The sequence below is a fragment of the Pleurodeles waltl genome, chromosome 1_2, assembly GCF_031143425.1.
Source record: "Pleurodeles waltl isolate 20211129_DDA chromosome 1_2, aPleWal1.hap1.20221129, whole genome shotgun sequence".
NCBI classification, from domain to species: Eukaryota; Metazoa; Chordata; class Amphibia; order Caudata; family Salamandridae; genus Pleurodeles; species Pleurodeles waltl.
In genome coordinates, this window is record NC_090437.1 from 1,212,574,708 (window position 1) to 1,212,591,617 (window position 16,910).

The following is a 16,910-nucleotide window of genomic DNA, read 5'->3' on the forward strand; positions in this document are numbered from 1 at the left end:
AGGCTTTCTTCTGACATCTTTCCTCCGTTTATGTTCGCTGCCTGGCAGACATTGTCTGCTCATTTGGCATGGACCATGTCTTACGCAGATGACACCAGTTATTATGGCACTTAGTCCCATCTCCAATTCCACCTTGTCCCAGCTCGGTCAGTGCCTAACGAGGGGTACGGAATGAATGTCGGCCAGCTGTCCTAACCTAAACGGCAGAAAGACAGGTCATGGTGGTTGGGAACAATCACACAAGCTGGATGGAAATCGCCTGGCCAGAACATTTAGGAGACAGTCCTATGCCAACCCAAGCATTAAAGAGCCTGAGCTTCTGAACTGATGAGAAACTTAGCATGGAAATGCAGGCCCGCAAATGTTTAGCATGCTTTATCACTATAAGCACTCACAGAAAATTCCTAAAATGGCTACCTCCTCCTACTAAGAGTGGCAGGGCACAGCCTTATCTGCTCTAGACTATGGAAACTCCCTGTGTACAGGAAGTCCAAAATATGTCATTAAAAGGCTCCAAGGAGCGAAGAATGGTGCCAGCAGAATTTTATTCAAAATCCTTAAATATCAGTCGGCCGGCCCGGCACTGGCTGCCTGTCCAGAAAATGATTCAGTTTAGGGCTCTATGCATGACCCATAGGATATTACATACAGGAAATGTATTTCATCCTATGTCCCTACAAAGATTGCTCCATTCACAAACACACGGACTCCTGACAGTTACCATAATCGGGGCAGGAAGAGTGTGGCCGCTCGTTTGCCTACCTTGTACCCAAATTTGAGAAGAATCTCCACATAGAACTGTAGTTTCAACAGTCAGAAGCAAGGTTCAGGAAGCTGCTGAAAAAACATTTGTTCTAGTTTCAGGTTGTTTGTGCTGACTAAGTGTGGTTGAGGTAGCGCTGGTACACCCTGTGGGTAGCCATGTGCGCTACAAAAATAAACGTATAGAATAGCCTCAGTGGTCGAATGAGTCTTCCTCTTCAGAGCTGTGGCTCCCTGGCCGCCTCCTCCATCCCTTCTCTTTGTGCCAGCTACCGTCAGCAGTTGGCTCAAAGGTTTGACCCCCCTATTGGTGTCCTTTGCTCAGAATTTGTGCATCTTTAATTTTGTGCCGACCTTCGATTGGCTGCCTCAATGTCCACGCCAAGGTGGCTTTCGAGGGTTTAGAGTCTCTGCCTTTCAGTGCCTTGGTTACCTTCTGCCATTTGGCCTTCTCTGCATCTCTTGCCTCTCCACGTCCTCAATCCTTTCGATGTTGTTCTCTTCCAACTCTCCATCCTCTCTCGGCTCTGCCTCCTACACGGTCCCCTCCTCATCTTCACTGGAGAGACCTAGGTAATTGAGACTCCTGGTTCCTCAAGGAGTCAGCCATGGCCTGCTGCTCCAGCTGCTGTTTAAGTAGTCTGGTCTTCAAGGCTTCTGGACAAAGTCTGCACAGGCCTTTTAGTCCTTGGCATTGTGGTCCTTAGGAAAGCACAAGTTACACACTTGTGGGGGTACCTCTGTGCAAACTTGTGATTGCAGATATGGTAACATTTTAAAGATGTGCTTTCCAGGCCTCTGCATTCTCCAAGAGTGCTCTAATTGGCAGTTGTAGCCAGTGTTTTTTTCTGTTAAGATGTTCTTCAGCGCTCCTCCATCGTTCTTCCAGAACCAATGCCAGAAAAGAATCTGAAGACAGCGACCACGGACATGCTCATCCGACACCACACATGGATGGCATTACCACCAACTGGTGGTTGACACCCAAGAGTGGGGGGTTGGGGAGACAGACTAAACAACTAGAAAAACAAGAACTAGATGGCGGAATAGATGGACAGCATGTGAATCCAGAAAAGGAATCATGTTGAAAAACCCTTTCTTTTCTGAATAGCTCCTTTGATGTCAATTTTTGTTTATTTCTTGATTTCTTGGCAAGTCAGAGTCTGAACGGTCTCTATATGTGCCAGACTCAAAGCTGATGGGGGAAGAGTCAAGTATATGTTAAGCTTTCCTCATGCATCACAAATGTTGCCCATTATGCTGTGGATCATAGGCAACATCAGTAGGCTGAGCCGTCTCTTGCTGCACCTGTGTGAAATCACTACAATAATTTGGTAGGACAGACTGATAGATCGGCTGTTCAGAGTAATCTGTCCGGCCAAAGCACTACACAGAGTGAACAAGAGTTGTGCAAAGGTCCCTATGAGATGCAAAGTTTGGTAAATGGGAGGACAGATCTGTAGCACTGTTGTCTTGCCCAACAGTCTCAGGACCATTATTTTTAGCTTGAGGTATGTTAACAGGAAGGAATATGAAAACCTACAGTGCAGCACTCGTGGGTCCAGCAGAGATTTGGAACCAAAACCCTTAATGCAGCCCAGCCCATAGACTATAGCTCTGGTAGAATTAAAAGTCTATCAGTGGCAGATAGACAGGGGAGGAGCACCCCTTTCTCCTATCTTCAGTCACAGTTCAGTAGGCCACCTCAAACTCATCATGGCACTTTGGACAATTGCCTGTCATTTCCCCATTGGATAAAGAGGCCCCTTCCACTTTGGAGGAGGATTTTCTGTAATAGGCCTGTGTGTTTGCTACAAAATGTGCATTTGCAGTGTTTTATGTGTCTATAGAGCCTCCATGTCAGTAGGGCTTGAGTAATTACAGTGTCTTCCTGCAGGCTATGCAGGGGGATGTTTGTCGACATGGGAGTGCGTCCAGTCAGAGTATGTCGATGGAGGGGAGTTGTGTCTATGCCAAGGAGTGGCGCACCACGGGACAAAAACTGGGAAGGCAGCAAAAAAAAAAAAAAAACTCCTCAAGCGGAGGGCTAGTAAACCATTAATGTTATCATGTGAACCCATATAATTGAAGTAAGGAGTAGGTGGAACAAGTTTTTTTTTTTTTTTTTTTTTTTTTTAAATTAAAAGTAGATTTCTGTAGAACTTTGTTCCTTGGACAAGTATATTTAGAAAATTCTACACCATACATATTAGTTTAGAGCAGTGGTTCCCAACCTGTAGGCTAGGGACCCCAGGGTCTGCAAAACCTCCTCAGGTGGTCCACGACTGCTTAGAAAATTAAATATCATCAAATTAGGTCGGCAGCTTTCAGTAATGACTCGGGGCAGGGGGTGGGTGGTCCTCGGGTTCCAATACTGATTCTGTGGGGGGGTCCCTGGGTTCCAGTAATGATAAAGTGGGGGTCCCGAGAAGTCAAAAGGCTGGGAACCACTGCTTTAGAGGACTATCAAGGTGATTTTTTTCCCCTGGTTTTTGCTTAACATTGAAAAAAAAATCCCAATTCGTGTCTGCATTGCAGCATCTCTGCACCTACAGCACTGGAGTATGCATGGGTTTATAGCCATCAATAAAGATCCTACAATGCAGAACAAAAGATTTTATTACCGTTTGCAATGTCACTTACAGGACATATGTAGACAATAGGTTTGCGCCATATACATATCCCTTAAGTGTTCGAACATTTTTAGAGTTCAACATTAATTATACATGAGAACATGCCCCATGGGAAATGAGCACACATTGAATGCAGTGTCTTAGCAAGGATCAGTACAGTTTTAAATATTGAAGGTTCATATTATATACAAGTGCAAGAATATAAAGAAAGCTGTTCAATTAGAAAAAAATACCTCTTGTCGAAACTTCTCTATTGCTGCATCCATATCTTTTTGGCTATATTTCAGCATTTCAACAATGGCTCCAACAGCAGTGCTTGTAGGCAAAGGAAACTGTGAATCAGAGGAACTTGAGGTATCCTTAATGAAAGGAGGAGGATCCTAAGCAAAGGAAAAAAAATACATTAGAAGAGTTTCATTCTACATATATATATATTTTTTTTAAAAGTGTCCATCAGTTAACACGTGAGGATAATTAGGCTAGGACTGTTGAAATTTGGTTTTCTTTGAAAAGTCTTTCAAGTCACAAGGTCTCAGTGACTCCTCGCCTGGTAGCAAACACACATGGCACCTTACCCATTGCTAGACTGTTTTCGCACAACGGGTGAGTTGCTATGGAGTAGTGCGGAGGACAGGACAATGGCCTTTTGATTAGTGTCAATCTAGTCTGAAAACATCTGTAGCAAACACTGACGTCTGGGGATGCTAGTGGACACGTGAATCTACAGCATTTATTGCAATAAAATGATGCTTACAGGGTAACAACCTGCTCATAGCATGTGTCTCTGTAGATGCATATGCTCTGTATAGACTTTAAAGCAGTACTTCCCTAAGCAGTGGCTAGCCAGTGGATGGTGGAGAAGTATAAAGCACAGTTCTTAACATAGTATGACCCTACTCTAGCTTGTTGCCTTGAGAGAATATCCACACACTAATGCATTGTGAAGGTGTGTGGGGTGGACCATGTGACAACTATGCAGGTGTCCGTCCGCTATGGGTACTAAAATGGCTGAGTACTAAAATGGCAACCTGACTGGGGAGAAACTGCAGTGAAAAAGAATGCAGCGGTCAAAAGGAGCTCCCATGAGTCTAGGAAGGGAAGCTTTCAGGTTCCAGATTGGCACATGTGGCACTCTTGGTGGGATGACCTGTTTAAAGACCCCCCCCCCCCATGAAGGTTTTAATAACTGGGATCGAAAAGAGGGTAGTGTTCCCTGTTTTTCATGTATGCACTGATAGTTGCTAAGTGCAGACGAATTGAGGTGTAAGCTAGCCCTTATGTAAATGTATAAAGGTTTCAGATTTCAATGGTTCTTACATACGTGGGAGCCACCAGGATGAGGTTGAGGGATGTTTGCAGCAGTTACTTTATCATGTACAGTAGATGTGGGAGGAGGAAAAATATATGCAAAGATTACTGACCACTTCATCCACAGAGCACTGCCTATGGACTGGGAGCAAGATATCCTGGAAGCAGAGAGAGAGTGAGTGTGAGTGTGATTCGCACGCGGTAAAGAGGACCCCCACCCCGAACCAACAAATGTAATAGTAGGACTTGTAGACAGAGTCAATATTTGTGGACTTCTTGCTACTTTCTGCTGAGCAGGTCTGCAAATTTGTTGTCCACCCCACTGGGACGCCACTAGGAGATTTACTTGGTGGTGGATCACCCAATGCCAAATTCACTGCACTAGTGCTGAATGCAGGTGTGTGTGTTGCTTGCTTCCACAGATAAAACATGGCTGCCTTGTCAGTTTGCAACAAGACCACCTTGCCCTGAAAACCTGGTAGAGAAAAACCTGGAGGGCCAGGTGGAAGGCAAAAGGTTTCAGATGGTTGATACAGAGTCCCCGTTGATGAGGTTGCCACAGACCCTGGCCTCTCAAGTCATTGTGATGCACCACTGGTGGTCTCCCAGAGGGGAAAGAATCCCTGGAGTCTCCTTCAACAGGTCTCGTGTTATTTTGGGGAATTGGAGGTTAGAGGGGGCAGGAATGCAGGGCAATGTTTGAAGGTGGAGGCTCCATTGAAGGGAGTGTCTCTGCTTTGACCCTTGATGTTTTTAGCTTAAATGTCCCCCAGGTGTAACCCCAACCTCCCTGTTCGAGGTAAGTCTGCTGCTGGCATTCAGTAATTTGACTACGTGCAGTCAGGAGCACAGCCTTGCACCCACCCCCTTGTTTGTTGCCTTCTTGAGGAGCTCCTGGCTGAAGGAACTTGAAGGGTACCCATGGCCTTAACGGTGTCCATATTCTTTCTTTTCTAATATCTTATCAACCTGCGCACAGGTGTTCTCCATCAAACAGCAGGCTGATGAGTTGTATTTGGACATTTGGCTTGAAGCAAGAGACAGCCAAGAGGGATGGCGGAGGATTACAAATGTGTTCACCTCCCTGGTAGCTGTATTAATAGAATCAAAGGCGCATCGAATGGAGGGGTTGGATAGGTCTTTCCCCTCTTCAAAAATCGGTCTCTTCTCATTTTTCAGGACTGGACAGGGAGATGCGAGAGAAAGTACGATCTTCCCACTGAGCCCTGTTGTAGCAAGAGGTTGCAGGAGGGCTGTGGGGTGGTGGTAGTCAGTTGGGGTTCGAAACCCCTGTGGCCTGGTGCTCTTTCAAATGTTGGAGAAACGAGTGAATCTAGTGAGACACAACCTCTAATAGAGAGGAAATCAGAAGGAAAGGCTTAAACGTTTCAGCCCTATGTGCTACCAGAGATTTACAGAATCCCTAAAAATCTCTGCAGCACGTTTTACCATACCATTCAGCATACAAAGAAACTGAAATGAACACTTGGTTCATGATAGTTCACCAGGAAGTAGTCATCCTCAGAAGCTACACACATGCCCACCATGTAGAAGGTGGCTACATGTTTGATAACATCGTGGTATGCAGTGGTGTAGTCCAGTGGGGAAGCCCTCACAGGGACTTGGCCAAGGTCAGTGTGCCCTGTGGGCTCCACATCGAGAGAGGGAAAGAGAGCGGGGGGGGGGGGGGAAGAGAGAGAGCGGGGGAAAAGAGCGAGAGCGGGGGGGGGGGAGAGAGAGCGAGAGCGGGGGAAAAGAGCGAGCAGGGGAAAAGAGCGAGCGGGCGGAGAGGAGGGGGCGGAGAGCGCATTACATGGGCGGTGCTATGCTTTGACATGCAGTTGCTTGTGTTTTGGAAATCAGTGTAGGTGTGGGTGTCTACCTTATTCAGCATCTCAGCAAGGGTCTAGAGAGCCTCTCCCTCCTCTTGGGCTTTGTCCTCTTTGGACTCCAAAGATTCTGATTCACTGCTCTAGGGGGCTCAATTGATGAGCTGGCATGTTAGGGGACTCTCAGAATGTCTTCTCATCGGCACAAAGCGGATCAAAACTTCTTGTTATAAGCCCACTGCATGCCTCGCCATTGCTCAAAGGCCAAACAGGAATCACAATAGGTATTTTCATGTTTACGGACAGACAAGATACAGACAGCGTGGAGGTCAGCCCAGGACTACTAATGAGTGGCACTGAAGAAATCTCACATTATCCAGCTTTGACCACATCGAGACAGAGGAATTGCGACACGCATCAAAACTAGCTGGTGGAGAAAAACAACTCAAAAATGGAGTCTGTGCCCATGCGTGTTTAATAGTAGACTAGTGACAGACCTTGTAAATCTCAATACTTCTCTGAAGAAAAACACGGTGCAACAGTGCCAAACACAAGAAGACAGGAGCATGCAGAGCAAGTGTATCTTAATTTATGGTTCATAGCAAGTGTAGCTTAAGAAGTTCCTTTGAGGGGAGAAACGTGTAATAGAAAAAATAATGTACACATTGATAACAAGTAAACTGGTTCACAACGGAAGGAAATCCCCGACTGAACTCTTCAACTGGTAAGGTAGAGAAAGACAGGGACCACTAACCCTCGGAAAGTGTGCTACAACCACTGTCACGTTCAAGAACAGCACAGGGATGCTGGCTAAGCCAAAGGTGAGTACAACTAAATGAAAATGCTTCTGGCCCACTGAAGCTTAGCTCCAACACTACCATCCAGCGAGGGCAGACAAGACTGGGGCCAGGGTGAGCATTTTGAATTTGTCCTTCTGCAGAAAGTCATCGCGATGACCGATATCTAAAATGGGACTGAAGCCTACAGGCTTCAGGAAGTGGCAGGATTAACTATGACCAACTTCTGGTTCCAGCACACTCTAGGGCTCCTTTAGCTAAAAGAGCCTACACCTCCTGGTTCAACAGGGACAGATGTGGTCAGTCAGCTGCTCTGAATATGGTGGGTAGTGTGGTAGGGTTTTGAGGAACGGTAAGGAGTAACCCTGTGAGACAATTTGCAGTACCCACTTGTCAAAAGTCATAATTTTCCACACTATCAGAAAGCATCAGATCCTACCTCAGACAGGGTGGCTGTGGGTTGAAAAGATTACACTGAGGCTTGGAGGTTGCAGCAGCTAGAGGAGCATAATAGCCGGGCTGCACGCTGCCCCGATTGTTCACATGGTCCGAGTACCTCAGATACAAAAAGAGTGGAGGGACTGCTGTACTGACCCCCATCTAATGTCTCTACTTAAACCCCCTACCATAGCCACAAAGGGAGTGACACTGTTGGTGCAGTTGGCGTGAAGGTGCTAACAGGCACAGTGTAGCCCTGCTACCTTTAAAGCACTCCAGGCCAGAGTCTATTTTATCCCAAATAAAAAGTCCCTCCCACCCCCCAGGAAAAAGTGCATTGCATCCAGATATGCCTGCAAAGGTCTAGGGGGTTGTGCCTATGGCTCTACTGATAACAGTCTATGGTATCTACCCCACAACAGATTATACATTTAGCTTCATCTTAACGATTTCGCATGGTCTAAAAGAGGACTGGCAAATGCTACCTCAGGTATAATAAGCAATAAGCCAATGAATCCCTTTAAAGCATGAGCATAGCATCCTAAAAAGGTAGCTGGCATTCACAGAAAGAAGGGCCAAACGTATACATGAGAATACACCCTCCCCAATGGTTACTATTCTCTTAGATACTCTGTCAGGATGAGGCTGGAACAAATTCAAGTGACTTTCCTTGCAGACGCCTGCACCACTAGGCTCTCAGGAGTCTGGTGCTAGCTGATGAAGTGTGAGTTGCCAGGAGTCGGGTGATGGCACTTTGCCAGTTAGTAGTTGGCCCTGAACAGTGATTTGCCCACGGCCCCAAAGTTGGTCTGTAACAGCCTCATTGAAGGGGTGTAGGGGGCACTGAACTTGTCTGACCAGGCTGAAGGACTTCAGTCAAGTCGTTGGACTTAACTTTCTGGGCATAAAATTAACGTCAAGGACCTCTTCAGCCTGCATCACAACCATTGAGAAGGAGGCACTTTCCTCTATAAAAAGGACCAAGTGGTAAAATCAATCCAGTGTCCACGAAAGTATCTAGGCCACTGGCATCCTTGAGGTCCTCATACCAATTGTTCTCATGAAGCTAGGCAAACTCATATCTAACATCACAACCAATGTTTTCCGAATGAGTACCAAACAATTCATCCAGAACATGTCTCAGAGTGCCATCGGCTCCGTATTGGAATCAAAGTGGTTGCCCACAGGCTATAGCTCCTAAAGAGAGAAGTGTGCAGCTGCAGACGATGTCGGGGTGGCGCTGGTGGACTGTGCTCTAGTGTGATATGGTGTCAGAGAGGGAATCAGTACACATGTCTGCAGCACCCACAACAAAACTAGAGGTCTCAACTCGTGCCAAGCATACACCTACCGAAGCTCAATTGGGAGGCTTCTTGGCTCCTTGAGGCCCAAAGGTACACCAGAGGGAGCAGATAACCTGCCAAAAAAAGCTACAAGGCTTCTCAGAATTATTTAAATTACGGCAGTGTCGTCGTTGGCCCTGGAAACTGCCTCAGGACGAGGGTCAAATATGGTTCAAGTTGGAATGGCATTGGGAACGGGAGATATGTTGACGACCTCACACTTTACCGGAAGATCAAGAGTGTCAGGGTCCCACTTAGGCTGTTTTTCCCTAAACTTGCCCATAGTTTTGCATACCAATTACAATCTTATGGGATTGACCTCAGCTTGGGTCTCCGTCATGCTGTTGTGTCATTCTTTGCGATAAACAGCTTTGCTTACCATTCCAAGGTGACCAGGGGGGCATCAAGGTGCAGTCACTGCTGACCTTGGGAGTTGTGATATGAGCAATGGCAAACATGCAGGTCAGTCAAACATTTGCTTGCAACTTTCCCCACAAGGCTTAAACCCTCGAGATTTTGAAGGGGACATTTCCCTTGCACACAGCAGGTTTCTGGGTAAAAATGAAACTGCATTCTGAGAGAAGAGAGCTGCAGATCTCCATCTGTTGCCGTGGAGGAAAATAAACGGCAACATGCCTGGATGCGCTTACATAAATCTAAAGCCTATTTGTAAGAATAAATTTGACACTTCAAGCTCTTGTCACTCTTCTGTTACCAATTATATGCACTATCACTTTACATTTTACTGCAATCTATGCTAAACCGGAGTTATCTCCATCACAATACAGTGTACTTCCTGTTAATCGAATGTGCCTTACCTTCTTAGTCTTCACTACATACAATTGTTTAATGAACACACAAGCAGGGCCAAACTCAATAGGTCTTGCTGATGACACGGATGATACTACCATTAGCCAACCTTGTTTATTTTCTCCAGATGGCCACTGTAACAGCCCACACATGCATGCAAGTGGCCGTCTTGGAATGGCTTATTTCAAGCGTTACCGAGAAAGCGTTACCGAAGGTAAGTAACTTGTTCTTCTGATGGATACAACTACCTGTGCATTCCTCACCTTATGAGTAGAGTCCCAAAGCAGTATTGCACTCTTGGGTGCCTAACCAGTCAAACCAAGAAATCCTGCAACACAGAACAGGCAAAATGGCCGTCCCTCCTAACTTCCACATCCAAGCAATAATGATTTGCGCAGTATGGAGGAAAGCCCAAGTTGCTGCCTTGCAAACATCCACCACCGGAACACCTCTAGCCAGGGCCAAAGTGGCAGATTTAGCCTAGTAGAATGGGCTCTAATACCCTCATGAGGAACCTTCTTTGACAACGCGTAACAGATCTTAATGCAAAGAATGACCCTCCTGGATAAAGTCCTTTTATGGACCGCTCTGCCCTTCCTCTTTCCTACTGTATATATCCAACAAAAAGTCCTTTGTTCTCTTAACATAAAAACTGAGAGCCCTGCTGAGGTCCAAACGATGGAGTCTCTCCATCCTTTGAAGGATGAGGAGGAGGATAAAAAGATGGAAGGGTAATAGATTGCCCCATATGGAAAGGAGTGACAACTTTAGGGAGAAAAGCCACCCTGGTTTTCAGCGCCACTTTGACAGCAAAGAATGTAGTAAAGGGAGGCTTAACACTCAGGGTCTGACGTTCACTCTCACGCCTAGCAGACGTAATAGTTATCAGGAACACGGTCTTAAGTACCAATAACCTTAAAGGACAAGAATGCATGGGTTCAAACGGTGATCCCATTAAAAAAGTCAAAACCAGATTTGAGTCCCACTGAGGCATAAGAAACGGAGTGGGAGGAAATGTATTTGTTAAACCTTTCAAGAACCTAACAATAGGTGATTTGAACAAGGAAGGTTGATCCATAAGGCAAATAAAGGCTGACAGTGCCGACAAATAGCCTTTGACAGTCACAACTGCACAACCCTTCTGTGCTAAAGTTAAAGCAAACAGAACATCAGACAGATGGGATCAATTTGTTTCTCTCCACACCAAGCCACGAATTTTGCCCACCTGCCGGCATAAACAGTCTTAGTGGAGTGTCGCCTGGCTGATAAAATAACATTCACTACCTCTGCTGGGAGAGAGAAAGAATTCTGATTGCCCCATTCAATCTCCAGGGCTGTAGGTGCAGGCTCTGGAGGTGGGTGTGTAGAACCTGCCCCTGCAACAGCGAGAGGAGATCTGCCCTGACAGGGAGACTGAGCGGAGGACACAGTGAGAGATGGAGACGGTCCGTGTACCACACCCTTCTCAGCCAATGCAGAGCTATTAAAGTAACTTGAGCCCGATCTTAGCGAATCTCTCAGAACCTGAGGAATCAAGGGTATTTGTGTGTGTGGGGGGGGGGGTGTGAAATGGTAAAGCAACTGGTCGCACCAAGACATCTGAAACGTGTCCCCCAAAGCTCCATGCAACGAATACTGAAGGCTGCAGAACGACTGGCAGTGCACGTTCTCCTGAGTGGCAAAACCCCACATCTGAAAGATGTGATGGACCAGATCTGGATGGAGATCTTGTGATCGGCTGAGAAATGCAGACAGACTGTCTGCACGTACACTGAGAACCCTGGCCAGATGGTCTGCTACTATGCAAATCCGATGGTCCTGTGCCCAGGATCAGAGCTGCAGAGCCTCTCTGCAGAGAAGGTACAACCCCACTCCTTCCTACTTCTTTATATACCACACTGCAGTAGTGTTGTCCGTCAAGACTTGAACTGACGGACCATGAAGGGACGGGAAGGCAGGCCTTGAGAGCCAGGCGTATCGCCTGCAATTCTAACAGATTGATACGAAAGTCCGTTCCACTAGAGACCAAAGACCTTTGATCTCCAGGTCCCCCAGATGAGCTCCCCACCCTAGAGTGTAAGCATCAGTTATGCCTGTGGCCACTGGAGTCGGCAGTGAAAACAGCATTCCTTGGGAAAGGTTGCCATCCACAGCCCACCATTGTAGATCGGCTGCAGCGTCTCTGGATATCTATATCGAATCCTCGAGATCCCCTTTTTGTTGAAACCACTGCCTGCGGAGGCAGCTTTGGAGAGCCCTCATGTGCCAGCGTGCATGAGTGACGAACAGAATTCAAGAAGCAAACAGACCGAGCAGGCGGACCTTGTGGAGTGGTACAACCGCTCCATTTTGAAACATTGTAATAAATGTCTGAATGTCCTGAATCCGTGACGGGGGGGGGGCGGGCGGAGAGAGGCACGATTCAATGTGGTATCCAGTACTGCCCCTATGAACAGGAGGCGCTGAGAGGGCTCCAGGTGAGACTTGGGCAGGTTTATTGAAAAGCCCAGACTGATCAACAACTGGGTTGTCATCTGCAAGTGATGCAGCACGAGCTTCGGAGACTTAACTTTGATCAACCAATCATCCAGGTAAGGGAATACAGATACTCCCTTCCTCCTGAGACTTGCTGCAACCACCGCCATCACCTTCGTGAAGGCTCAAGGTGCTGAAGCAAGAACGAACGGAAGGACCGCAAACTGGTAGTGTTGCGACTCCACCACAAACCGGAGATATTTTGTGCGATTTGAGAATAGGGATATGAAAGTAAGCATCCTGCAAGTTGACAGACACCATCCAATCCTCTTTGTTCCACGCCAGAAGTACCTGCGCCAGAGTCAGCATCTTGAATTTCTCCTGTTTGAGGAACCAATTCAAAATCCTCCGATCCAGGATAGGTCTCAATCGACCATCCTTCTTGGGGATCAGGAAATATCTTGAACAACAACCCTAACCCCTTTCCTGCTCCGGAACCAACTCCACTGCACCTTTTTATAAAAGGATTTGAACCTCCTGCTGCAACAACAGGAGATGGTCTACTGAACAAAACATGGGAAGGGGAGGGGAGGGATGGGAAGGGGAAACTCCTGAAAAGGAAGAGCATATCCTTTCCTCACAATATTTAAAACCTAGGAGTGATGTGGTTAAGTCCCCCTTGCGGAGAGAAAGACGTTACCTTCCCCCTACAGGAGAAGTGTGGCTCAAAATGGGCAGAAAACTAGGGCTGCTTCCCTTGTTGTCCCCCAGAGGAAGAGGATGATGCAGGGTGCTGCTGGGTGGCCCCTCTTGTACGAACCCTCCCATGCCCTCTAAAGGATCTATATGGGAGACTGGCAGGCTGTTGGACTCCCACAGTAAACGGCTCCACGCCCAAACCCCCTGAGCCTCCGAAAGGACCTGAAAGGGGTAGTAGTGGAAGCCTGCAGACCAAAAGACTTCACTGTGGCCCTACGGTCCTTAAAGCGCTCAAAGGCAGAGTCAGCTTTAGCTCCAAACAGCTTCTCTCCATCGAAAGGCAGGTCCAATAGAGTGGTCTGAACATCCGAAGAAAAGCCAGAGGACCTCAACCACGCATGCCTCCTGGTAGCGATAGAGGTACCCATCGCCCTGGCCACTGAGTCTGTAGAATCCAGACCAGACTGGATAATCTGCTTAGCCGCAGCCTGAGCAGATTGACAGGAGATCCCTGAATTGTCCTTGCATTTCCTGCGGCAAGTCTGGAACCATAGCTTTAGCCGTGTCCATCAGCGCTTGCACATATCTACCCACACAGGTAGAGTTTGCTGATTTCAGGGCCATACTACAGGAAGAAAAAGTCTTCTTGGCCAACTGCTCCATTCTCTTGGACTCCCTGTCCGAAGGAATCACAGGGAAGGAGCCTGGTGCAGAATGTGTGGAACATGAGGCCTGAACTACCGGGCTCTCAGGGGTGGGATGCTTTGACAAAAATCCCGGATCTCTAGGAGCCGACCTATACCCACTTGCCACAAATCTGCTCACAGCTGGGGATGATACAGGCTTCCTCCATACCTCTAAAATAGTCTCTAAGAGCATCATTAAAATGTGAGCAATGGTGCTGCTGAAGCTGAAGAAGGATGCAGGATCTCGGTTAAAATATGCGTTTTAACCTCAGCAGCAGGCAATGGAAGAACCAAGAAATTCACCGCCTTCCTGACCACAGAATGGAAAGAGGCCGCTTCCTCTGTAAACTCCCCTGGTCAAGAAAGGTCCCACTCGGTGGAAGTGTCTAGCCCACTGGCTGAGTCTAGGCCTTGATATTCCCCCAAGGGCTATCCTTCTTCCAGTAGCGGTCTTTGGTACACATGTTCCTCTAAAACCCTCAGAGCTTTTCTGCGCAACCTCAACCTGCCCTCCAACCTCGGCGTCGACAGTTAGCCGGTGTTGATGACATCGGCTTCAAAACTGAAAGACGCTGACCAGGAGAAGGACACTACGGTCCAATCTGGATCCATCTGGCGCTGGAGCTGATCCCATCGGTGCTGTGGACACCTGAGGCTCTGTCATCGGCACCGCAGGTTTATAAAGGTGATGTCATCGGCGCTGTAGGCCTTTGAGGTGAGGTCATCGGCACCGAACCAGCACCCCTCAGCCAGATAAAAGGGCATGACCGGTGCTGCCTTATAAGGGGCCGGGGAGCCCAATGTAAATGCGAAAGGACCCGTGGGACTCGTGGGACCAGTCGGTGCATCAGCAGGGGCCACAGCACTAAACATGGCATTTAAAAATGCCACTGGATCCGCTCCCGGAGCTGGGAAGGCAGGATACCGCTGGTCTTCATGCAGCACTTGCGCCGGTTGAGCATCTGAATCCTGCACCCCAGACGAAAAGCGAGGAATCTCTTCAGGCGCAACCACCTTGAAGACTGATGGCGCCGGAGAAGGCGGAGGGCTTTGAGGCTGTGGAGTCACCGTAGGACTATCCTCCCACGTCACATGGCGCCGTCTATATGGAGACCTGGACCTTGACCGGCTTCAAGCCGAACGACACAGAGTCGTGTCAACGCCGCGTCTTATGTTTTTCGAGAAGTGTGAGACGACAATCTACGATGACTTCTATGTCCTTTCTTCGCTTTAGCCAAAAAGAGTTTGACTTCTCTCCTTCAGCACCTTTGGATTCATGCATTGGCAGGACACACTCCAACGTCATGCTCTGAACTTAAGCACCAAAAGGCAATCATCGTGAGGGTCCGAAACCGATATGCAACCCCACACGCCCGACAAGGCTTAAACCCTGAGTTCCTAGGAGGAGACATTGTAACCAGAGACAAGAGGGAACACCTTCTAAACAGTAGCAAGAGCTAGGAGAAAAATGTTCGTGTCGAAGACACAGAAAAAAAAGGGAACTGACATCAGCACGCCGGCGAGGACCTCTTATTGTCACTGTGACGTCAGATGGAGTTGCGTGCGGAGCCGTGCAATTGTGATGTCCTCGTCGATGGAGAGCTGGGAAGAAGATTTTCCGTCTAATGCTGGTGCATTGGGAGAATTCATAAGGTGAGGAATCCACAGGTAGTTGTATCCATCAGAAATAATGGTTCTGTTGGATTTACTATTCCTCATATACAATATTAAATGTAGGAATCAAATACTGTATTACCTGTTTAACAGAGAAACTACATATGAACTGTATAGACTAGATCTGCAAAACCTATGCAAAGATGGCTACTGTGCGAGTGCAAATGAATGGCAGCCATCTTGGGCTGTGTTTCATTACATTGCAAATGAATGCTTTCTACAAAAAAACTAGTCAACCACAAAATAAAACAAAGAATATATAGACAGTCCAATCAGTAGTCGTGGGAAGATTCGGCCATCCTATGTCACTGTTTTGGGGGAGAACTATGTTGAGGAAAAGGGCAGGAGGTATATCACTCTGGGCCAACACAATAATTAAAGATGTGCATCTTCGGTAAGCAGTCCTATTTCATTTAGGCCCATCTGCCCCCAAGGGAGGCAGAGAACACTAGACACCAGGGAACATATATAAATGTTTGGTGGTGGGGTGTTTGTCAACTGGCCAAGTATTTGCATGTGTGATTATAACAGTTTAATTCTCCTTTTTGTTCTAGTGGAAAGTTTTTGCTTCCTTTGCTGGGGCTTGTTGCTGTTTTGGCAGTGGATGTCCTGTGGTTTGCGTAGTTGCATGTTTTAGGTAAGTAAATAAAATTTACTCCAAAAGGAGTATTGTTGTCGTGCAAGAATGACATGTTTGTTGATGTGTACTAAATGCAGGATTGTGTGTGAAATTGTCCTTAGATTTATGCACAATGATATCTGTGAAGTCTTATGTCAAATTTGCTTTTCTTTTTTCTTTTTAGTGGGATATCATTGGTGATTGCTGTGGCTGTGCAGAGTAGTTGCTGGTGAGTCTAGCTTTTTCAAGCAAGTGAGCAGTATAGTTTGGGTGTTTAACTCTTAGTGATAAAGCTACACTTTATTACTTATCTTACACAGTGCTGGTTGTTGGTGGTGCATTTGTCCAGTTAATTTTTGTAGGAAGGATCATGGGTAGCAATCGGATGACCGCTCAGCAGGTTGTTGGTGTGCTTTGAGTCATCTTCTGACCATAATTATGAGACTGACTCTGCATCTGAGGCAGAGGAAGAAGTGCAAGATTCTGGAAGTGAATTTTCTGTCCGAGAGGAATCATCGGATGATGAAGCCACTCAGTGCTGATGAAGTGCCTGTTTTGGAGGAGGACACTGATGTGCCAATGGTGCAGCAGCCAGCGGCTGAAAGGCTTCTCATTGGAAGACCTGACACGTGGGATGCACCAAACATGGAGCAGTCACAGTTGCCTGCCTGCACTGGTTTCCCAGGGGGTAGAGTAAATACGGAAAACTTTGCCTGTCAACTTCTTTGAGTTGTTTATGGACAATATAGTTTTGGAAGAGATTGTTGAGCAGACTAATTTGTATGCAGAGCAGTATTTGAGGGACAACGCTGCCGGACTTCGGCCACACACTAGAGC

At 47.1% G+C, this 16,910-nt stretch overlaps 1 protein-coding gene across 1 annotated transcript in view; it reads right to left on the reverse strand.

Moving 5' to 3' along the window:
* The window catches only part of TACC3 (transforming acidic coiled-coil containing protein 3), a 293,528-nt gene that overhangs the window by 72,055 nt on the left and 204,563 nt on the right, over nucleotides 1-16,910 (reverse strand). The window contains exon 10 of the mRNA XM_069203951.1: nucleotides 3,629-3,775. Coding sequence (XP_069060052.1) covers nucleotides 3,629-3,775 — 147 coding nt within the window. The remainder of the gene's footprint in view (nucleotides 1-3,628; nucleotides 3,776-16,910) is intronic.